This window comes from Pediculus humanus, genomic scaffold (assembly GCF_000006295.1).
Source record: "Pediculus humanus corporis 1103172107413 genomic scaffold, whole genome shotgun sequence".
Lineage (NCBI taxonomy): Eukaryota > Metazoa > Arthropoda > Insecta > Psocodea > Pediculidae > Pediculus > Pediculus humanus.
The window spans coordinates 120,376-143,820 of NW_002987038.1; the positions used below are offsets into that span (position 1 = coordinate 120,376).

At 26.0% G+C, this 23,445-nt stretch overlaps 3 protein-coding genes across 3 annotated transcripts; 1 reads left to right on the top strand and 2 right to left on the bottom strand.

Annotated features, from left to right (window-relative positions):
- Positions 1-580: 580 nt before the first annotated feature.
- Positions 581-1,809, bottom strand: Phum_PHUM065350 (voltage-gated channel, putative; the record flags this gene model as incomplete). The annotated part of the gene is made up of 2 exons (XM_002423473.1): positions 581-602; positions 695-1,809. 2 exons carry the CDS (start codon positions 1,807-1,809, stop codon positions 581-583), a joined length of 1,137 nt encoding a protein of 378 aa, XP_002423518.1.
- Positions 1,810-2,645: 836 nt separating this feature from the next.
- On the bottom strand, positions 2,646-4,981 carry Phum_PHUM065360 (uncharacterized protein; the record flags this gene model as incomplete). The annotated part of the gene is made up of 11 exons (XM_002423474.1): positions 2,646-2,678; positions 2,788-2,881; positions 2,947-3,057; positions 3,464-3,555; positions 3,644-3,755; positions 3,825-3,939; positions 4,022-4,142; positions 4,218-4,434; positions 4,519-4,613; positions 4,681-4,805; positions 4,888-4,981. The coding sequence occupies 11 exons, from the start codon at positions 4,979-4,981 to the stop codon at positions 2,646-2,648; spliced, it is 1,209 nt and encodes a 402-aa protein (XP_002423519.1).
- Positions 4,982-12,598: 7,617 nt separating this feature from the next.
- Positions 12,599-16,589, top strand: Phum_PHUM065370 (protein elav, putative; the record flags this gene model as incomplete). Its single annotated transcript, XM_002423475.1, has 6 exons — positions 12,599-12,826; positions 13,402-13,485; positions 13,790-13,888; positions 13,982-14,135; positions 15,935-16,166; positions 16,265-16,589. The coding sequence occupies 6 exons, from the start codon at positions 12,599-12,601 to the stop codon at positions 16,587-16,589; spliced, it is 1,122 nt and encodes a 373-aa protein (XP_002423520.1).
- Between the last annotated feature and the right edge of the window lie 6,856 nt (positions 16,590-23,445).

Sequence of the window (23,445 nt, forward strand, 5' to 3'; positions counted from 1 at the left end):
TTCTCGTCTGAAATTTTTTCTTCGGTTCCCTCCCTCCCCTCCCCGTTAGTTTTAATTTGTCGTAATTAATTTTTCTAGAATCTCTCAATCATAATCTTCCATTTTTTTGTGATTTATTTTCGATTCCTGTAGAAAATTTAGAAAAAAAAAACAAAAAATTCCATTTCGACATCATTAATATTAAATCTATTGTTATTATTATTATTATTATTATTATTATTAATAAACCAGATGCTGGAATCATCATACGTCATCATCAGATTTGCTTAACGGAAATTTTTTTTTTTTTTTTTTTTTGTAAAACGACGCGTTATATATATAAATACAAATCGAATCAATAATGGATTTCTCTTTAAATTTCCCTACAAATTTTATATAATATTAATAATAATAATAATGATGATGATGATGATAATAGAAAATGTATATTATTCTATTCTTCTTTTTCTTCCATCATTATTTTAATATATTTCCATTAAGATCATTTATCAAGACTTAGACTAATGATATTCGAAAATTTTTCGAGAAAATTATTATTATTATTTTTCATGCTCAATAGTATTAAATTATCAAATTATTATCAAAAGACTCTTTTGAGAAAACTAAAAAATTCAAATTTAAATTTAAATTTAAATTTTTTCGATAACGTTTTTTTTTTTTTTTTTTAAATTGTGATTGATTTTTCCGCACTTACCCCAATGTTGTCATTGTAACAATAGTATACCAAAAAGCAGCTGGAATCGATGTGAAATTCGTGCCGTCGACATTTTTTTCGGCGTAAAACATGACCGTGGCAAATATAATAATGGCCATAGCTAATGAAAAAACGAGAAATCCAAGTTCGGATGCGCATGATTTCAATGTGTACCCAAGAATCCTGAGTCCTTGAGAATGCCTTGAAAATTTAAAAATTCGAAAAACTCGAAAAACTCTTAATGTAACAAAAGCACCGGAAACATCATCGTTGTCCGTTATACCGAGACCAATATAATAAGGTAATATGGCAACAACGTCTATTATACTCATGACACTTCGTACGAATTTACAACGATCGGGTGCCGCAAATAGTCGGAGTAAATATTCGGCCGTGAATATCATAACACAAGCGGTGTCTAAACAGAAGAACACAATTTTATACCTTTCACCGCAGGGCAAGGTACCCGCTCTACCTGGCCGGTTTCCACACGGTACCGTTTCAACGACGTTTGCCATAACGGAAACGGCAATGAAAAATCCGGTAACGTAATAAAAAACTAATGCCGCCGTTGACGTGTGAGGATTTTCAAATGCTCTCCACATTTTCTGACGAATGTTTGTGAGTTGCTGTAGGTTTTGATCACCGTTTTCCGATAGTTTATCGTCCATGAGTCTTTCGGCATTTTCCCTTTTTCTATCGCGATAATCTTCGTAGCAACAGTCTCCGATTACATCTGGCAATATGCCGAAAAAAGCCAATTCTTCATCGTAACTAGTGAGACATTCGTGTTTCGGATAATGAAGTTTACCAGTGCGATAGTAATTAAGGATATGCCTAAATATATCTGGGTCCCTATCGAAGAAATATTCTTTGTATTCTTCGTCGTAGAAGAACTCTCTTTCGTTGGATCCTAATAGAGTATCTGGATATTTTTCAAGGGTGTTTCGCCACGTTTCGAATCTTCTCCCCGACACGTTTATCAGTAATTTTTCGTCATCGGCTTTTCTCCGATCTTTCGGAATCGGTGGCGGTGGGAGAGGATGGGTGGCGATAGGAACCCAGCCGATGGCCGCCGCCCGGGCAAAGGGCAGCCAAGCGGCGACCGAGGCCATACTGTGCGGTGGAATGTTTCAACAACTCCAACAGTTGTAATTTCAGCACACAGCTAAGCGGTGCACTTCCGATATATTATTCTGCAACGCGAACAGCAGCACATTACTCAACCGAGAAATGTGTTTTATTCCACATTTTAATCACCCATATTTCCTTCTCGAAACTTGTAAACCCATCAAAACAAAATTTTTTTAATACCCTTTTTTTCCCAATTGATTTTTACCGTAAATACGTAATACACGATTTATATACTCCATCTTCTTTCTGTTTTTTTTTTTTTTTCCGATAAATTTTTTCTGTTGTCGAGATGTTAGGCACTCGGGCTAACCGACGGCTACGACTGGCTGCTGCTGCTGTACATCGTCGCAGCGCTCTTGGTCAATACGTCACTAAAACAAATGCGCATGTTTTATTTTTTCATATTTGATTTTCTTCCTGTAGCAGACACATCTAGATTTAAATATGTATTTTTTTTTTTTTTTGGTTACCAATATCGACCTCTTTCTTTCACGCCGTGAAGTTTTTTTTTCGGTTAAAAAGCAGCAGGCCATATTAACTTTTAATTTTGGTTTAAATTGTTTAGATGGAGTTCGTGTTCCTCTTGCAAAACAAAAACACGACAGCAATTTTTAATACAATATTTAATTCGTGTTATTAACAACAAATAATAAAATAACATTTTACCTTTTTTTTTTACATAAAATAATTTTTTTTTAACAGACGGTTTTGATTTTATTTTTCGTTTTACTTTTATTTTTTTTTATACTTTCGACAGAATGTAAAATTTTTTCCTGAATAAAACCCATTGCTTGATAATAATCGAATATTGTTCTGACTAAATTTCTACCCAGTCTTTGATCTGATTATCCTGTCAGGAAAATTATTATTATTATTATTATGTTGCCAACATCAAAATAAAAATTTCTTTTTTTTTTTTTTTTTTTTGTTAAAAAGATACAAGCTTCCTCCGTGTAAACTTTGTAATTGAAAGCATCTTTTTTTTTATAACCGAAAAATGAAACTTCTATTGTGTAACAATTCGTGCCGCCTTTGAGCTTTGAATTAAAATACCTAAAAAGCATTTTTTTTTTTTTATCAAACGATATTATATTTCATAAATACTTTTTTTACATTACCTTCTTGGGGGACCCAATTTAAAAGCATCTCTGTTATACATTGTATTATCACTTTCGTAATCTTCAACGTTTTGTGCTAACAATTTTGGAAAAACCGTATGCCTTTCGTACCTGTTACAAAAAAACGTTAATGCTTAGAGTTTGTTCAGTTAAAAGCTTATGATTTAAATCGAATAAAATTTAATAAAAATATTTATTAAACGACTGGAAAAACAAATCCAAATTAAAATATATACAATTTGAAAGAAAAAAAAAGCTGGAAAATTGTAAATTGTTTTTATTTTATGCAAAAATGAGTAAAAAGCTTTTTAAGTTTTTCTCTATAAATATTGTAATGCAATATTTATCCAGCAACCGTATAAGCTTTTAACTCGACAACAATATTGATTTCTATAAATTTACTAAAAAAAAAAAAACATGTTGGCAATAAACTCCAAATGACTTTATATTTATCACCGCAGCATCACATACATCAAGTAACAAAAATAATAATAATAATAATAATAATTTTCTTTACTTGTAAACGTCGTCGTATGTGTTACCGTAAATAAAAACCCCTGGAAGACTCGAACTTGCATGAAGATCTAATATGAAATCCACATTAACACCCTTAAAAAAAAAAATTTTTTTTAAAAATAATAATAATAATAATTGATAATTGGAAAGCGTGTGACATTTTTTTTTTTTTTTTTTTTACTTTATTCGATTCCAAATCGAGTACCAATTGATTGAAAGCGTATAAAGATGGATGTGACCATTCGTTGTGTTGGTGCCAATTTCTATTTAAATCTGATCCCATCAAATTCGATCTTTAAAAAAATTTTTTTTTTTTACTTTAAGGTTTATAAATTAGAGTTAAACATGTCAGAAATTCAAACCTGTGATTTCCTAAAAAAACTCCATCAGGATTCATCATGGGTACTATTTTAAAAGTTGCAACGTTTCTTAGCTTTACAGCAATTGGATGATTACTGATGAGGAAATCTAATATCCCTTTGATAAAATATAAAAAATTTAAGTTTTCCTTTTCATTTTTTATAAAAAGGATTATTTAATTTAAAAAAAATATTCTTGCCTTGACATACGAATGATGTAGGAGAATCTCCTGGATTAATCCTTCCTAATATAAAAACAATTCTTTGTTTCTTATTGGATTCTATGTTTGATATCGTTAACATATCGATTGCACGCATTTGCTAAAAAAAAAAATTTTAATTTTTCTTTAAATAATTTTTAAAAAATGAGATGAGAGAGAGAGATGAAAAACTCACTATCGATTTAGTTAAAATTTCTCTTTTTATAAATGAATATTTTTTCTGTTCGATTTGTTTAAGATGAGCTTGACATTTAGAATAAGAAAATGGAAAACTGTAAGCAAATTGATAAATGTCTTCTTCTTTATCAAATCCGTGGCAAATTGATAAAACGGTTTGACCGTTATGATCAGGAGATTTATAATAATAAATGTATTTTTTTGGAATCCTTTGCCTTTTCAAAATTAACAAAAAATTGAGACGTTTTAAAAAAATTATTAATTATTATTATTATTAAATTACAATTTATAAAAGTTACCATTTTGGTCTGCTTGATGATTTAATTATTGGTGTCATACCTAATTCGAAAAGACTTTTTCTTTTACTAAAATTAACTATGTTAAAAATAACTCTCTGAAAATTAAAAAAAGAAAATTAATTTTTTAAATTACTCTAGAAAAAATTTAATTCAAGGTACTACCTGATCTGATTTTGTATTATCAACAGAAAAATTAAACCACAATCTTGATTTTGGATTACATGTATCCGGCCTTATAAAAAGATCATATTCAAATTCTGATATTAATTCAACTTTTCCCAAATTTCCTTTAAAAATAAATTTATTAAAATTAATTCAAATTCAAATTTTTTTGTTATTAATTAAAAAAAATGTCAGTAAAAAAAATACCTGTTTCAAATGAAGCATCAAAACATAAATGACCTCTTTTAGCTTTACCACTATGTCCTGGAGGACGAACAATAAGCCTATTTAAATTTCCCATTCCTCCTTCTCCTTCGCTATCATCCGAATCTGTTTTTATATTTAATTAATATTTACATTGTACAAAAATTTTTAAATTTAAATTTATAATAAATTATACCTTCGTCTCCCATTTTATTATTACAATCAAATTTTTTCTTCTTAACTCCAAACTATTTAAACTATCTAAAAACTACTTAATAATAATAATAATAATAATGAGAAAAAATAGTTTTCAATATAAATTACAATTATTATTATTTGATTGTATTAAAAAAAAAAAAAAAAAAAATGGCAGAAAATTTTTTAAAAAAAAAACCAGCGTTTAACGGAAATGAAATTTTCCATTTAATAAAAAAAATTCAATAAACAACTAAAATGAAGTCATAGAAACCGGTTATTTTAATAAAATACATGAGTGTAAAGTTATTTTGTTAAAATTCGTATCGAAATCAATTTACAATAATATAATAAAAACAATGATAATAATAATAATAATAACAATAATATTATATATGGTGAACATAAAACAAAATTTTTTTTTTTGTTTATGTTTAAAAAATTGAATTGAAAAATAAAATAAAAGGAAAAACTTTTATGAAATCGATACAGTAAAACACATGATTCTCTAAATAAAAGCTTCTCTTTTTTTTTTTTTGCCTTTTCTTATTTACCCATTTATTTTTCATCCCTTCTTTCATCTCTCTCCCTTTTTCTTGACAATGATTTAAACTCCGGGTTATTGAGAAAGTTCATCGACCCCGAATATCCCATCTTCCATTTATGAATTCTCCAGCATAAATCCTCCGGGATCGATTCGAATTAGCTTTTTCCATTTTCTTTAAAAATAAAAAAATATACATATATACCATTGATACAAAAAACAAATAACTAATTTTTTTTTTTATTTTTGGTGTCAAATAAAATACAATCATTTCTTTTTTGTTTTGTCAATAATTTTTATTACTTAAATATATACTTTTTTATACAATAATAATAATAATAATAATAATAATAATAATAATTTTTTATTAGGGATTCTTGTCTCTTTTGTTTAAAAAATGAATATAAAAAATTCTCTTCTCAAAGGTTCATTCATAATTAAATTTATTGATTTTATTATTATTATTATGCTTTTGATATATATATCCGTTATTAAATAATAATTATAAATAAATTAATAATGTTTTTTCTTCTAAATGAGTTCTCTAACTATTGTTTAAATTATAAATTTTCATAATAATAATAATAAGTAATAAATCAACATTAATTTATTTAAAACTGATTTCGTTAACGAAACAAACGGCAATATAGTTTTTAAAAGTTTATATCAAAATAATAAATAATAATTAAAGTTCTAAAAATATTTTCTTGCCCTTTTAGCTTTTTTAGTTTTTTTTTTTTATATAAATTAAGGGAAATTTAAACTTACAACGGGATAAAGTAATCAGGGCCAACGCCAACGCAATATTTTATTGCATCACAGTGGTATTCCAGTGTCTCCATCGCAACCGCACCTAAAAAAAGCGAAAAATCAATAATATATATATATATATATCTGGAAAACAGAGAAAAGCCGTGTGGAAAATTCCATAGAAAAGAGAGAGAAAAACAGAGGAAGGCAAAAAAAAAAAAAAAGAGAAAAAAAAGAAAAAAAAAATTTCAAACCCACCGAATACATAGAAGGGTTGCCTAAATACTGTGCTGCTTCCAAGTGTTAAATAAAGTAACTAAAATTTACCCTTCGCCATAGAGTGAATATATATAAGCGAAGGGAAATATTTAAGTTTTTTTAAAAGTGCATAAGTCAAACATTATATTTTCGCGGCAAATGAATAAGAAATTTTTTAACAATGTTGAAAATCTGGCAACACCGAGGGGCAAGTAAATCGTCATAGGTGTGTTCGGTAAACCCTGCGCAGCTCTGCGCAACAGCTCGAGCAAGTGGCCCGCTCTGTACGTCGCCATCAAAATCAGTCCAACCGGTCATTTAGTGCTTGAATGTAGAGTCCAAGTGTTTTTTTGTTTTTTTTTAGTTTTGTAATTTATCGGTTTAGATATCTCGTTCAGTTTTTTTTTCCTTTTTAGTTTTGTTTGGAAATCCCTTCTCGAAGCTTAAGGTAATGTGTTTTTATTTTTTTATTTTATTTTATTTCTTTTAATTTTCTTTTTCGAATTGTTTCTCTCTCTCTCTTTCTCTCCCCCCCCCCGCTTTCCGTATTTTAATTTTTTTTGTTAAATTCGTTTATCCATATAAATCCTTTCCAATTCCCGAAAACTATTAAAATTGTATTTAAAAAAAAAATTTATAATCGATATCGTACAAAAAAAAAAACGATTCTATTCTACTCTGGTACATTTCCTTTTCCGGTTTCTTAACCATCATGGAGAATTTTACATTGATTTTCTATCGTTTGAAAAGGAATAAGGAAAAAATTTATTTCGGCCTAAAATCTTACATAACGTATTTTAATTCTTTTATGACCTTGAAATTATACCCTTGGAAAATGTGGATTTTTTCTTTAAATTATTTTTTTTATTTGTCACATTCAAACCGCCACCAAAAAAGAAAAAAAAAAAAGATGGAGTCATTCTTATAGAAATCAAAAAATTTTTTTCGTTAATTTGAAATTTAACAAAATCTAGGAAATAATATTAAAATTTTAATAAATATAACTGACGCTCTCACCTGCTCTCAATTCGTAGCAGACGAAAAATTTTAATTTGTTCTTTTATTCGAATCGAGTCGTGTTCAGGAAGCGCATCATTAATTAATTAAATATAAAAAAAAAAATAAGAATTTAATTTTTTTAAAAAAACCGTTATTTTTTTCTTCATTCCTTTTCCGGTCAGTTTATTTCAAACGTAATATAAAATGCTCTTATGCCTTTTTTTTTTTTTTACGGGAAAGGGAGGGGGCGCTAAAATAATGACGCTTTTTCCTTTTTGTAAATCAATTCGACAACAAAGGAATTTCCTTTGTTTCATTCGGTTTTTTTTGTTCCTTTGATAAAAAAAAAAAAAAAAAAAAAAAAATTCTTTTTTCTTCTTACTTTCATTCTTTTTCTCGTTTTTATGATTTTATTTTATTTTTTTTGATTTTTTTGTTTTTTTGGTTATTATTATTATTATTATTTTATTTGAACCACTTATGAATACATAACAAATTAAAAAAATAAATAAATGATAATAGTAGAAAAAAAAAAAAAAAAAAAATTAGTGGATATGGACAATGGCTGTCGTTATACAAGGAAATCTTCAGTATTCAAATTATGTTAATGGGTACGCATTGTTTTTTTATTAAGTGTTATTAAAATAATAATAATAATAATAATTTTAGTTATATTTTTAAATGAAAATTATAAATGGCTGTTGTTGTTGTTGTTATTTTTTCTCATTATTATTAGTATTATTACTATTATTGTATGCGAGAGTATTTAAGGGATTTTTGTTTAATAATAGGCGGATTTTTGCATAGGAGGGCGCCAGTGTCTAAGGGCCTAAAATGGCAATAAAGGGAAAGGAAAATCCTCTGCACACACACACACACACACCCCCTTCCGTCCCCCTACGACGACGAGATCCCACATAAATATTGATTTTTTGTGCCCAGAAAAAAAAAAAATTATATATATAAGTGTGTGTGTGTGTGTATTTTCATTTATCCCTTCTTTGACTGTGTATTTTTCTATATATAGATATTTTTAAAAAAAATTTTTATTTTTGTGATATTTTTTTTCCATAGGGTAGTCAGCCATTTTCTACCAACTTTTTTTTAAATTCGATTGGTGGATAATTGCAATCGAAAACCGCACAAACATTCATTCATTCATTCACTCACCCCGTTAATGATTGATTGAATCATCATCATTAATGTTGTGTGTGTGTGTGTGTTTGTTTGCATTACATGTAAAAAATTATTTAATGGGGGGGTTGAAAAAAATGACTCATTAAAAAAAAAAGTCGCTGCTTTTTTGTAATTATTGATTTTAGTTAAAAAGGGAAAAAAAAGGATTTTGTCGGTTAAAAAACCCTCACATCGTACGTTTAAGTAATTAGTTATTCAGCCTCAATGGACAATGGTTTATTTTACTAAAAGGAAAAAAAAAAAAAAAGGAAAAAAAAGAGAGAGAGTGGTTGATTATTTTTAGTTATCGTATGCGCAATGTTAAATGCGTAAAATTTTTATTAGAAAATTTATTATTAATATTTTAAATAATTATTTAAAAAGAGAGAGAGAGAGAGAGAAAATGTAGTAAACGTAGAACCTGGTAACGAGGTTTTCGATACGAAACCGGATGTGACGAAATTTAAAAACCTCGAACGAGGTACGACGAAGGAATTTCTTACATAAAAATTTTTGAGATTTTTTTTTTTTTCGAATAAGTTTTTGTTTTGTTTTGTATCGAGTTTGTTTTGTTTTGTTTGAACCAAAATAAACTTTTTCATCCCTTTAAAAAAAAAAAAAAAAACTTTAGGCATGTAAAAATAAATATTTAAGTTTAAATGAGAGAAAAAAAGATGTGAAGTAGTTAAAAAAAACTATTTTTAAATTTTTTTCTCCCTAACGGTTTTTTTTTTTTTTTTTTTTTTTTTTATACACACAGCAGACTAATTTAGATTTTTAAAAAATTTCTAGATTTTAAAATTTTTTTCAAAAGTTTTTGATTTTGTAACAGAAAACCAGAGAGAGAAAGAGAGAGAGGGAGAGAGACGTACTTACGTACTCTATCTATTCAATGTTTTAAATGTTTGAGTTATGAAAATCTTTTTCGGGGGGGGCGGTAAGGGGAGGGTACCATTGAGTACAGCAAAAGAAAATAAATGAATGATAAACTGTGGGAATATGAAACTTTATTTTTCTGTCAAAAAAAAAAAAAAAAAAATTATACCGATGTTGTAAGGTCTTTTTTTTAATTAAATTAAATTGTCTGTCGACAGCATATTAACAACAACAATTGTTAATCGATAAAATGTCATTGACAACGGGGAACCATTTCTATCACAAACAAAAACAAAATAATTTTCTTCCTTTTCCTTTTTTCTTTTTACTTAATTGTTTATAAATAATAATAAAAAAAAAAAAAAAAAAAAAAAAGTCATTTGGTGAAGGGAATGAAATGATTTTTTATGGGCTGATTCATTTTGCCCATTCGATTCTTTATTTTTTTTTTTTTTCATTCATTTAAAAGGATATCATCGCATTAGGCATAAAAGGAAATGAAATTTTATTTTAGTTCTCGGTGATGGTCAATGATCTTTGAGACATAAAATGTGCAAATATCAGTAATAAATGGTTGGAATTTAGATTTTTTTTTTTGTTTTGTTTTCGCACTGTTGTAGATTCTCGATTCCCCCGAGTCCCCCACAAAAAACAAAAAAAAGGGAAAAATGATAGAAATTTAAAGAGTGAATAAATACTCATTTTACTCCACTTACCCATTAACGAGTTATTAAAGGAAATGTAACGAACGTGATTTGAACCTTCTTTCGATTCGTTTTTTTTAAATGAAATTTTACAGTTTGGAAATGAGTATGGAAAATGTACAGAAGGGATCAAAAGGAAACCGGGAGATTTTACAAATGTTTCATGCATGTAACAAAAAAAAAAAAAATGACTTATCAAAAGCGTGCGATGTTATCAGCAACGATTCGAAACCAAAAGTTAGGAGAAAAAAAAGGAGAGAAGGTTTTGACCGCTGGGTTGATATAGGAAGTTAAGGTTCGTAAGCGCGGCGACACACGTGCCGGTGAATTTTTTACATGGAGAGAGGTTTTTTGTGCAGATATGCAATGACTTTTTCTCTAGGGATTCCATTTGCAAAAGGGTTAAAAAACAAGATTAATATCTTTATTTCCACCCCCCCATTCGTTTCTCATTTTAAATTCAACCCTATTTTTTCCTGTACAAAAAAAAAAAAAAACTGTAAAGTTTTCGTAGTGAGTCACCACCTGACTTGTGCGCATATTTTTTTGTTTTTTTTTACACATGTCCCTCTGTTTTTTTATTATTAACGATGTTCTAAATGAAATTTTTATGTTTTCATTTTTTTCATGAATGCTATTGTTTAATTCTCTCTCTCTCTCTCTCTCTCTCTCTCTCTCATCTTTTCATTGCTACGTCATAACATAAAGTAATATGAAATTAAATGTTGTCCGAATGTGAGTCAATGGGGGAGTATGCAAGATGGAGTAAGGGAAAGGAAACGTTTTTTTTTTTGGGGGGGTGGAGAGGGATTTTAAATTTTCTTAAATTAAATTTTTTCGCCGAGAGAAGAATTTTTTTTTTTTTTTCGTTAGAGGTGTGCGCATAAATTTGCTCAGTTCTAAAAAATAAATATGTCGCTTTACAAATGCCGTCTATTTCTGACACTGATGAATCGATTTTATGCTCTTAACAGTGGTAGAAAAAAAAAAAAAAAAAAAAAGTCCTGACGTGGAGTTACCATGACGACTTGCTTGTATCCGGTGGTATCTAAGGGTCGATATTTGACAATTTCTAGGGCACGTGCAGCTTTTTAAATGTAAAAAAAAGCATCTATAATTGAGCTTTTTAACTTTTATGTCTATTGGTATATATCGTCGACATTCGCTTTCGTGGATTGATGCGTGGCATGCGTTTACACACTTTTGATAAATTATCGACATCGAAAAAAAAAAAAAAAATTTGTTTTGTTTTTTAAGTCGAAAGTCGAAAATAATAATAATAATTTTCATCAAAGGTTTCTGGTTTTCTTTTATTTTTTGTAAATTTTTATCATTGAAAATCGACCGTCTACGTTATAAAAATCATTTTAAAATTGCATTGAAAACAAACAAAAAGAAAAACAATGAATGTTGCTTTCCGAAGCGATGATAGCGAAAAATCGTGTGCTAATTAACAAAAAGTTTTTTTTTTTTGAGCTTTTAAAAGCTCAAAATTATAAATATTTTAATAATTCATTCAAGTTTTTAAATTATTTTTCATTTTATTCTTATTCGAAAAGAAAAGAAAAGTCAAATCTTTTTGCACAAAAGTAATAAAAAGAAAAAGAAAAAGAAAAAAGAGCTCCAAAGTGCAAATAATATACGTACACTTACGCAAGTATCGAGCCGTTGCTTCATTGATTATTATAAGGGAAGCTCCACCCCGCATTTAATCCGCTTTTTTTTTTCGAAACCCCAGAGCAAGTTGAATTCCCTTCAAATATTCTACCCTTTCATTCTAGTCGTCGTCGTCGTCGTTCTCTATGTTCTCTATCACTTATTATCTTCGCCATTGGTATGCTTTCACCCCCGCAAAATTTTAATTTTTTTTTTTTTTTTTAAATTGAGGAATCGATTCTACCACGTGCAGAGCGATAAAATCGCAAAAAAAAAAATTATAAAAAATATATTTTGCTATTATTATAATAATGAATGGGTACGAACTGAAACTTGGAGAAAAAAAAAAATCGGAAAAACAGGAAATGGAAAACATAAAATAGGAAAAAAAGAAAAATGGAGGGTGATTAATTATTTAAACAATCGTCCTCCTTTTTTATGCGTGTGTCTCCCTCAAAAAAAAAACGATATTTCGCGTGAGTGCGTTTGAATTTCAATCTCACACATTATTTTTTTGAATGTTGGAAATTTTTGATTATTTTTTAGATTTGTAAAAATGATGCAAAATGGAATGGACAGCGTACCACAACAAAATGGAGCACTCCATACCAATTCTTCGTCGTCGACCAACTCACACAATTCATCATCTCAGACGACGGCTCCAGAGGAGAGTAAAACGAATCTTATTGTCAACTATCTCCCGCAGACGATGACGCAGGAGGAGATTCGTTCATTATTTTCATCAATTGGGGAAGTCGAAAGTTGTAAATTAATCAGGGATAAAGTGACAGGTAAGGGAACGTGATATTTCTTTTTTTGAATTTTTTTAGAAAGGAGAAGAGCGAAAAAAAAAATTGATTTTTCATTTTAAAATTTTAAATTTTTTATTTATGAAATCGCCAATTTAATTTTTTGTTTTTTTTTTTTTTTTTAAAACATTGGACTCATTTCAAAATTTGTTTATAAATTACAAACGAACTCCTACAGTAATTCATTTTTTTTTTCTCTCTTTGTAAAACATCCTCATCCGTCATTAATTTATATAAAAAAACAAAAAAAAACAAAAAAACAAAAATTTTAAACAATCTCTCATGTCTTTTTTTTTTTTTTTTTGTTATGAGGCTAATACTCCATTTTTGTTTTCCATTGTTTTTTTTTTTTTTTTTTTTTTTTTTAATTAAAAATTTGGGACCCTCAAAAGTCAATTCGATTGATATTAGTGTAGGACGTAGAAGCAGAAGAAGGAGCAGCAGGAGCCGACAGCGAAATGACCGATTTATTCTCATCACTTTTCATAAATTTTAATAAATTTTTAAAAACTTTTTAAGTAAGGAAAATGGTTTGGAAAAAAAAAATAAGGCCGGTCTGACTTTTCTTCTATTCTTTCGTATCGAAATGGGGGGAGGTGGGCGGGAGAGGGGGAGGATAAATAGAATTTTATTCGTTTGAAATTTTTTTTAAAACTCTTACTTTACCGCAAAAAATTTGTTGCATGGATCGGGGAAAATTAAAAAAATTGAAAATTAATAATTTTCGTAAAGGGGGATCCCCGAGTTTTAATTTTTTTTATTATTATTTTATTTAGGTCAGTAAAACGCGTGGTTAGTAAAAAAAAAAAAAAAAAAAACAAAAAAAAAATTTTCCGATATTTTGTTTGTTAGAGAATTAAAATTGTGACAATGATACGTGGATCGAAAAAAAAATTTTTTTTTAACCTCTTTTCCCTTTTTTTTGTTTTTTAGGTCAGAGTCTTGGTTACGGGTTTGTTAACTATCAGAGACCAGAAGATGCTGAAAAAGCCATAAACACTCTTAACGGCCTTCGATTGCAAAATAAAACGATCAAAGTAAGCGAACCTATTTTTCTTTGTTTCACTCTCTTTATTATTATTATTATTATTATTATTAATTTGATTGTTGTTGTTTTTGTTGTTTTTCAGGTGTCGTTCGCCAGACCCAGCAGCGAATCCATCAAGGGAGCCAATTTATACGTAAGCGGACTTCCGAAAAACATGACCCAACAAGATTTGGAAAGTTTGTTCAGCCCGTATGGAAGAATAATAACATCCCGTATTCTATGCGATAACATCACAGGTATGGATGTTATAGGTATGGATGACTTTAAATTTTTTTTATTTAATTTAATTTAATTTAATTTTTTTAATTTCAATTTTTTATTTATTTATTTTCATTTTATTTTCATTTCATTTTATTTTCATTTCATTTTATTTTTATTTATTTACTTATTTTCATTTATTTATTTATTTTTTATTTTATTTTATTTATTTATTTTTTTTTTGAATTATCGGTTAATAATTTTTATTTTTATTTATTATTATTATTTTTTTATTTCACAACAGTAGTAAATTTTTTTTTTTTTAATATTTTTTTTTATTTTTTTATTTTTTACACTGTTATTATTATTATTATTACCATTATCATTATCATTATCAGACTGATTTTAGTTGATGCGTTTTTTATTTTATTTGTGAGTTGATTTTTTATTTTAAATTAATTTCCTTTATTTTTATTATTATTATTTGTTTTTTTCGGGCTATAATTTTGCCATTTTTTTTAAAAAGAATATGACGATTTTAAATTACGATAATTAAATTATAATTTATTTTTTAAATTTATTTGTCCAAAAAAAATTCGAAACCCGACAATTAAACCCAGAATATTATTATTATTATTTTACTTTGTAAACAAAAAACAAAAAGATTTTTTTTTTTGCTTTTAATTTATTTTTATTATTATTATTTATTTATTTCTGATTAGTAGATTTATATTTTCTTTTTTTTTTTTTTGTTTTTTATATTGTGTGAGTGGAAAAATTAAAAAAAAATTATTTTTTTTTTCTATACAATACTATTAAAATGATATATTTATAAATAAATTTGAAAAAAAAAATGCTGAAAAGTTTTCCTTTTGCCCTATGATGAGTACCATACATGAGTATCATTATCAGTACTCAGTGAAAATTTAGTAAAATTTGTTTATAAATTCGTTCAAGTTTTCGTTAATAACGTGTAATTATTTTTAAATGCGAACAATTTTCAGCATTTTTTTTTTTTTTTTTTTAAATAAAATAAAATATTGTTATGTAAATGAATAGAAAAGACTTAAAAGTTAAAATTTAAATAGAAAAAGTTGCAATCAACTCACCATTAATGAAAATTAACTCATGCACACACATATACATAATATAATGCGAATTATATGTGTGTGTGTGTGTGTGCGTGTGAGTGCCATAATAATTTATTAACCATGCTCTTTGGCTTTATTTTCTTTTTTGTAATCAAAAAATTATGTAATTAAAATGATTTTCACACGCCAATCAGCTTTTATAAGAATATAACAAGAATGAAAAAAGACGCATTAACTAAAATTAATAATAGAGATTATCGTTATTATTATTATTATTTTTATTATGTACACATACGCACACATATATATTTACATATATATGTGTGTGTGTATGTGTATATTTAAATATTTATGTATATATATATTTGTGTGTTTTATATAAATTTTATTTTTAAGTACATTTTTACATGCCCTCAAATCCGATCGTTAATGTCAGGGATCGATTTCATACATTCGAGGTTAGGTGGATAAAGATGCGATGAATTCGATGAAACCGGAAGTTAATGAAAAATGCGACGGTCTGATAAAAATTTTACAGAGAGAGAGAAAAGAAAAATAGAAAAAATAGAAAAAAATTTTTTTTTTAGGGGAATTTGTGCCAAAGGTATTGGTTAAGATGTTTTTAACGTGATAATTTTCATCAAATGAGTAGTTATGGTGGTTCGGTGGGGATAATGAAATATTTGATTAAAAACCCTGGGTCCGCGCGGGGGCATCTTTCACAAGATCCTGATTATTTTGAATAGGTCTTTCCAAAGGTGTAGGATTCATCCGGTTCGATCAAAGAATGGAAGCTGAGAGAGCCATATCCGAGTTGAACGGTTCAATTCCGAAAAATTCAACGGATCCGATCACGGTCAAATTCGCAAACAATCCGAGCAACAACAACAAAGCAATACCACCACTGGCAGCATATTTGGCACCACAGGCAGCGCGACGATTCGCCGGTCCAATCCACCATCCCACCGGCAGATTCCGGTAATTAAAAAAATTAAAATTTTTGTCACACAAAATGAACGAGCAAAAAAAAAAAAAAAAAAAAAAAACAACCGAAAAATTGTATAATTTTTTTTCAGGTATTCTCCGCTTGCGGGTGATTTACTGGCCAACTCAATGTTACCGGGTAATGCAATGAACGGCTCCGGGTGGTGTATATTCGTTTACAATCTCGCACCGGAAACGGAAGAAAACGTTTTATGGCAACTATTCGGACCGTTTGGAGCTGTTCAGAGTGTTAAAGTCATTCGGGATCTTCAAACGAATAAATGTAAAGGTTTCGGATTCGTCACGATGACGAATTACGACGAAGCCGTGGTTGCAATACAGTCTCTTAACGGTTACACGTTAGGCAATCGCGTTCTTCAGGTTTCTTTTAAAACAAACAAAACGAAAACTGCATAATTCCAAGCCGGCGTTAGCCCAAACGTTCACGCTGGGCTCGCTACCATTCCGGCAACGCCGTTTTCGATCTCGATTGACTTAACCAAATCCAGGAGCAATTGTCTCAATCTGGATAACATTTTGTTCAGTTTATAAGTTATTATTAAAATTATTTGATGAACAGATCAATTTTTTTTAAAAAAAAAGGTGTAAATAGTGATTTGAAGAAGAAAAAGAAGAAGAAAATTTTTTTTAATTTTTTTTTGGTGGGGATCATAGAATGATGTCGCTGAGTTAAAAAGTATCGTCTTCCTCCAATAATTATTCTCTGCGATCGAAAACAAACATCGTCTACCGTCGTCGTCGTCGTCGTCGTCGTCGTCAACGTCAAGTCGCCAACATGAAAAAAATGAAAATTAAGGACACAAGGAAAGTCAAGAAAGAAGAAGGAATTGGAATAAATAATAACCGAATAACGAGGAGTTAGTAGAGTAGTAGATTCGTCATTTCCAGCTGTTGGGAAATTTTTAATAATTTGTCTGTAAAAAAAAAAAAAAATTAATTTAAATGAAATTATTTAGATGATTTTAATAACGGATTTTTAGAAAACAAAAAAAATTTTCTTTTAGTACGGAGAAAAAAAAAAAAAAAGACAAACCGTTGACATTATTATTATTATTATTAATATTCGGTTGAAAAGCTTTAATTTTAAATTGTATATATTTGAAATTCATTTTTTTGTCTCGTAAAAAATCAATTATTCGGTTAATTTTTTTTTTTTTTTTCAAATAACCCAGCAGCCATTTTGGATGGAGTTCATAGTGATCATAGCCTCTCTGTTTGTGTAACTTTTCATTCCGTTTGACATTCACCACCACCACCGCCATCTTGGTTTATTTTTTCTTTTTTTTTTCTTTTTCGAATTGATTTTCCATATGTTAAACATTAAATGAACGGATGGATCGACCATTTTTTTTTTCTTGTTTTTCTCGTTATTTTTAAATGTTAAAAAATTTTTTTTTTACCTGCACCGCCGCCGATCCTTTTTCCTATTCCCATCGATCCCAATTTTTCTCAAAATGGGAAATTTTTCTTTCCTTTTTATAAAACTCGTACGATATTTAATGACATAGTCATCTAAATATTTTCTCAAATTTTTTTTTTTTACAATGTTCAAACGTGCAAAAAAAATGTTCAGAAGAGTTTCACACGTCATAATGAAAAATCTTTTCCAAAGGTTGTATTCTTTTCTTTTTCTTAAATTCCGTTCTTTTCTTTTCTTAAATTATTTACATGATGCTGTGCGATACTGTCGATTTTCTTACATTTATTACCCCCGCCCCCCACCTGCCCCCACCATTAAATCCGAACCGAACGAGATGTATAACAAGACGTCTCTTTTACCGATACTTTTTTTTTTTTTTTTGCATACCTTAATTGATTCTAGTCAAATAAAAAAAAATAAATAAATAAATAAAAAAACAATTTATTATTATAATAATAATAATGATAATGATAATAATAATGAAAACAAAATAATGGTGATAATGGTCAACTTGAAGATTCGTTTTTTATTTAATTTTTCCAATTTTGTTTTCATTCGTTTTTTTTTTTTTTTTTGTTTTTCCAATTTTCTTTTTCGTTTTTTTGAGTTTAGAAAAACATAAAGAAAACAACACAACGAAAAACACGTTAAGTTTTCTTTTCATTTTTCCTTCTTTTCATTTTCAACAAGCAAAAATTTTCTTTTTTTTTTTTTTGTATTCTTACTTATTTTTTTCAAATATTGAATTATTTATCAGCAATTTGTTTTTTTTTTTCTTATTTTTTGTTAAGTTGGCAGAATCGTGTGTGGAAAAAGTTTAAATTTTTTAAAAATTCAATCGAAATGAAAAAGAAAAAAAAAAAAGAAAAATTCGTTATTTATTTAAACGCGAAATTACAATTTTTTCGTTATTCGCGTTGTTGACATTTACGAGATTAGTTTTTATTTCAATCTAACGAAAAATAAATAAATAATTGAATAAATAATCGATTTATCGATCGATAGATCGAATGCAAAGACGACAAATGACGCTAAAAAAAAAAAAAAATTGTTTTCTTTTTCCACACTGATTCTACCGCCGCCGCCGCCGCCATTTTTTTTTCTTTCTTATTTTAATATCGGACTAGTTGACCAAAATTTATAATTATTATTTATTTTTAACGGCTAGTCAAAATAAACTATTATTATTATTATTATGATTATTTACCGATGATTTATTTATGTACGATTTAAATTGATTTTTTTTAAATAAAAAAAATTATAATAATAATATTAGTAATAATAATAAAAAGAAAAAGAAGGAAAAGAAGAATGAGAATAGTAATGACGTTCGTTGTTATTATTATTAATATTATTATTGCTATTATTATTATTATTATTAAAAAAAAAATTAAGATTTATAAATAAATAAATGAAAGAAACAAAAAAAAAGTAAGAAAAATTAAAAAAGTAAAAAAAAAAAAAAAAAAGAAATTTATTAGATTTAGTAAGTTTAATACATATATATATATATATATATATTTATTTGTTGTACTTATTTCGATTTTCGATGTTCAGTTTAGATGATGCTATTAAACCCCTAGTCAACTTTTTCTTGCCCTTATTATTATTATATTTTTAATTAATTATGTTATATTATAATGATAATTATTATTATTAAAATTACTATTATGTTATTGTCATTATCATTATCGTTATTATCGTTAAATTTTTGTCGGACACGCCGATAAATATTTGGAAAAAAAGGGAAACGAAAATGGCGATGAAAACCCGACAAAATTTTTATTTAAAAATAAATAAATAAATAACGTAAATGTAATCACAATGATGATGATGATGATGATGATAATGATAAAATTTATGCCGGAATCAAATTCCGTTGATTATCTGCATAATAATATTATTATTATTTATAGTATATTTTTGCAATGGATTTTTGTATTTGTTTAATCAAATTGATTTTTTTTTTTTATGTTTTGTGCAATGAAGAGTAGTGGTTTTATTATTATTATTATTATTATTATTATTATTACTTATTTACTTATTTATTTACTTATCGTATATTTTCATTATTATTATTATTATTTAATTAATTAATTTGAAATTCTGGCATAATGTCATTCATTCATTACGGATTTTTCTTTTCTTTTCTTTTTTGTTCGTCTAGTTTTCCTTTTGTTTTCATTTTGTTTTTTTTTTCTTTTTATTATTATTATTATTAATAATATTATTATTATTAATTAAAAACTAATCAATATTTATTCGAGAAGAGTTTTCAAATGGTATTATTACACACACAAAAAAAAAAGTTTAAATTTTAATTAATATAATTTAATTATTAAACTTCTTAATAATTACTTTCAGTTTCATTAGAAAACTTTTCTCGAAAAATATATATATATATGTATATATATATTAAAAAAGGGGGAAAAGAGGGGGGTGGGTAAGAAAATTAAAAATTTTATAAAACGGGGGGGAAAAAAATAGATAAATAATAATAATAATTTTACACTCGAATGAAGACATTCCATGTTACAAAAAAAAAAAATATATATATATATAAATAAATAAATAAATAAATTGTAATATAATACGAAAGGAAATTATTATTTGCCAATAATAATAATAATAATAATAAAAAGAAAAAATTCTCTTATAACATCACGTGACTGTCCAAAAACGGAAAAAAAAAGGAAAAAAGTAAGAAAAGAAAATAAAAAAAAACAACAGCGCGGGGAAAAGGATAATTTTTTTTTTTTTTCTTTTTACTTATTGTAATTTTCAAAAGCGCACTTATCAATTATTATTATTATTATTATTATTATTATTATTATTATTTTACAATTAAAAAAATATAATGCAATACTCATTTAGTTTTTTTTTTTTCATGATGACGTTATTAATGAAAAACGAAAAGTTAACTGCTATGATTTATTTATTTATATTAAGCTGGCACAAATTTTGTTTATTTCAATTAAATTAATTAAAAAAAAATTACATAAATTATTTGCTAACAAACAAACAAACAAACTTTTACTACTATTATTATTATTATCGTTTAAATGGTCCTGTTTTTTTTTTTTTGCATTTCTAAAATTATATTTTGATCGTGAGGATTATTTATTAAATTTTTTTTTTTGGGATCGGCAACATCCGGAAACGATGTAAATGCTCAAAAATAACAATTATTATTATTATTATTATTATTATTATTATTATTAATAATAATTTTCTATTATTATTAATCGTACGTGTGAAAATATTAAATTTCAAATTGAGATTTATCGAAAAAGCGAAGAGAGAGAGAGAGAAAGAGAGAGAGAAAGAAAAAAAAATTTTTTTTTTTTTTTAAATAAAATTATTAATTAATTAAATAAAACGCGGGTTTAATATATAAGTAAAAATATATTTAAGATTACGAGTAAATTTAAATAAAAAAAATAGAAAAAAAAGCAATTTTATTATTATTATTATTAACGATAATAATAATAATTATTATAAATAAATTAATAAATAAATAAAAAAAAGCTCAATCTTGCCGTTCAGTTGTTTTTTAGAATATTTTGATGATTTACTTCTTTCAATTTTATAAACGATGACAAAAAAAGGAGAGAAAATAATAATAATAATAATAATAGATAGATAGATAATGACGTCTGTAATGATAGTATAGTGAGTAAGTTTACATCTAAGAATAAATTTATTATTAATAATAATAATAATAATAATAATGTGTAAAATGAAAAAAAAAAAAAAAAATGTACCTGATTTATTATCAAAGTCTTAGAGTTTTTAATATATTTATATATATATTAAAAAAAAATAATAATAATAATAATAAAAATTTGTGTAAAAAATAAATAAATAAATTTTTATTTATAATAAAATTAATGTAATAACAATTAATAATAATAATAATAATAATAATAATGTGAAAATGAAAAGAAAGAAAAATTTAAACCGCCTACAAATAGTAGTTGAGTTGTAATAATAATAATAATAATAATAAAATACGATATTTAGTATTTTTTTTTTCGTATCGTTCCAACATCATTATAATAATAAATTACTTATTTATTTATTATTATTAATATCGTATTGTTAATAACAAATGAAATGTAAAAAAAAAAAAAAGAAAAAGGAAGTGAAATTAGTAAGAATTGTTTTATATGTAGTCAAATTCGTTCGTTCGAATGAATGAAAATTGTTTTGTTGATTACGTCATTAAAAGGAAAAAAAAAAATTAAAAATTTCAAAGGAATCTGTAATAATAATGATAATATTAAAGAAAAAGAAAAATTCTTTTGAAATTAACTAATAACGGGCCGGGTATTTTGTCTATTTTATTATTATTATTATTTTTTTTTTTTTCAAATACAATTTCCATTACCTTTTTTAAGGAAAAGAGTGAGAGAGAAAGATAATCACGTGTTTCATTTAATATGTCTTGATTTTTTTTTTTACGGGTGCATACACACGTGCACGCGTGCGAATAAAAAAAAAAGAAATACGATTTGAATTTTGAGTTTATTACCTATCTTATTTATTTATGTATCAATTATTATTATTATTATTATTATTATTATTATTACTATTGCTTTATCATTTATAAACGCGATTTAATCAAATTTGTTTTGTTCTTTTTTTGTATGTTTAGTTTTGTTCGTTGTTTTGTGTGCTTTAATATGTTGTGTTCTTTTTTTTTCCTTTTTTTCGCTCGTCACGTTTATACGTTAGTATACACGTATATATACACGTGCATATTTTTTATTTATGTTAAAAACAAATCAAACAGAGCATTAAATTAATTGATGATAACACGTACATGTTATTATATGTATGTATATATATATGCAATTTGTATTGAAAAATGTGCAATTTTAATTTACGATGATTACTTAAATGCGGGAATAATAATAATAATAATAATAATAATAATAATAATAATAGAAATAAATAGTGAAGTATGGGGATATTTGCGTGGAAATGTTATGTGCAATAATAATAATAATATTTACAACAACAACAACAACGTCAACAACATCAAAAGTAATGCATTCCTTTTTGCTAAGTTTAAAGTATTTTTAGTAAACATAAAAATACAATAATAATAATAATAATAATAATATAAGTTTTGAAAATGTGATATATTATTATTATTATTATCATCATTACTTTTAACGTTTAAAATGCTATGATTTAAAAAAAAAAATCCAATTCTGTATTACAACAAACGGATGATGGATGAATTTCTATCAAATTTTCTTTTTTTTTTCTATGTATTTCCATCTTCGCTATTATATTAATAATTAATAATAATAATAATACTGAATAATGAAAATTATTTATTTATTAATTTAATTTTAATAATGTTAAATTTACCAACGTCGTTTTGAAAAATTCCAGTTTTTTTTATATTTTTTATGAAAGAAAAACTGGAGGGAGAGAAAAAAAAAAAATTAAAAACTGGAGGAAAAAACTAACACACACACACACATATATATATAAATTAATAGATAAATAAATAAATAAACTATTTTTTGAACACGCATATTTATATATATATATATATATATATATACATAAGAAATTTAAATTTGGTTAAATAATAAAAAACAATTTGTTGTCGTTTGATATTTGATTGTAATAATGTTATATAATTATTAATTTGTGAATTAATTTCGTTTAAACGAAAATTAATAATAATTTATGTGGTTTCGAAAATGATGGTATTATCGATAATAATAATAATATGGTGATAATAATAATAATAATAATAAAAACAACATGAACAAACGCGAGTTGATTTTTAAAAAAAAATTGAAAATTTAT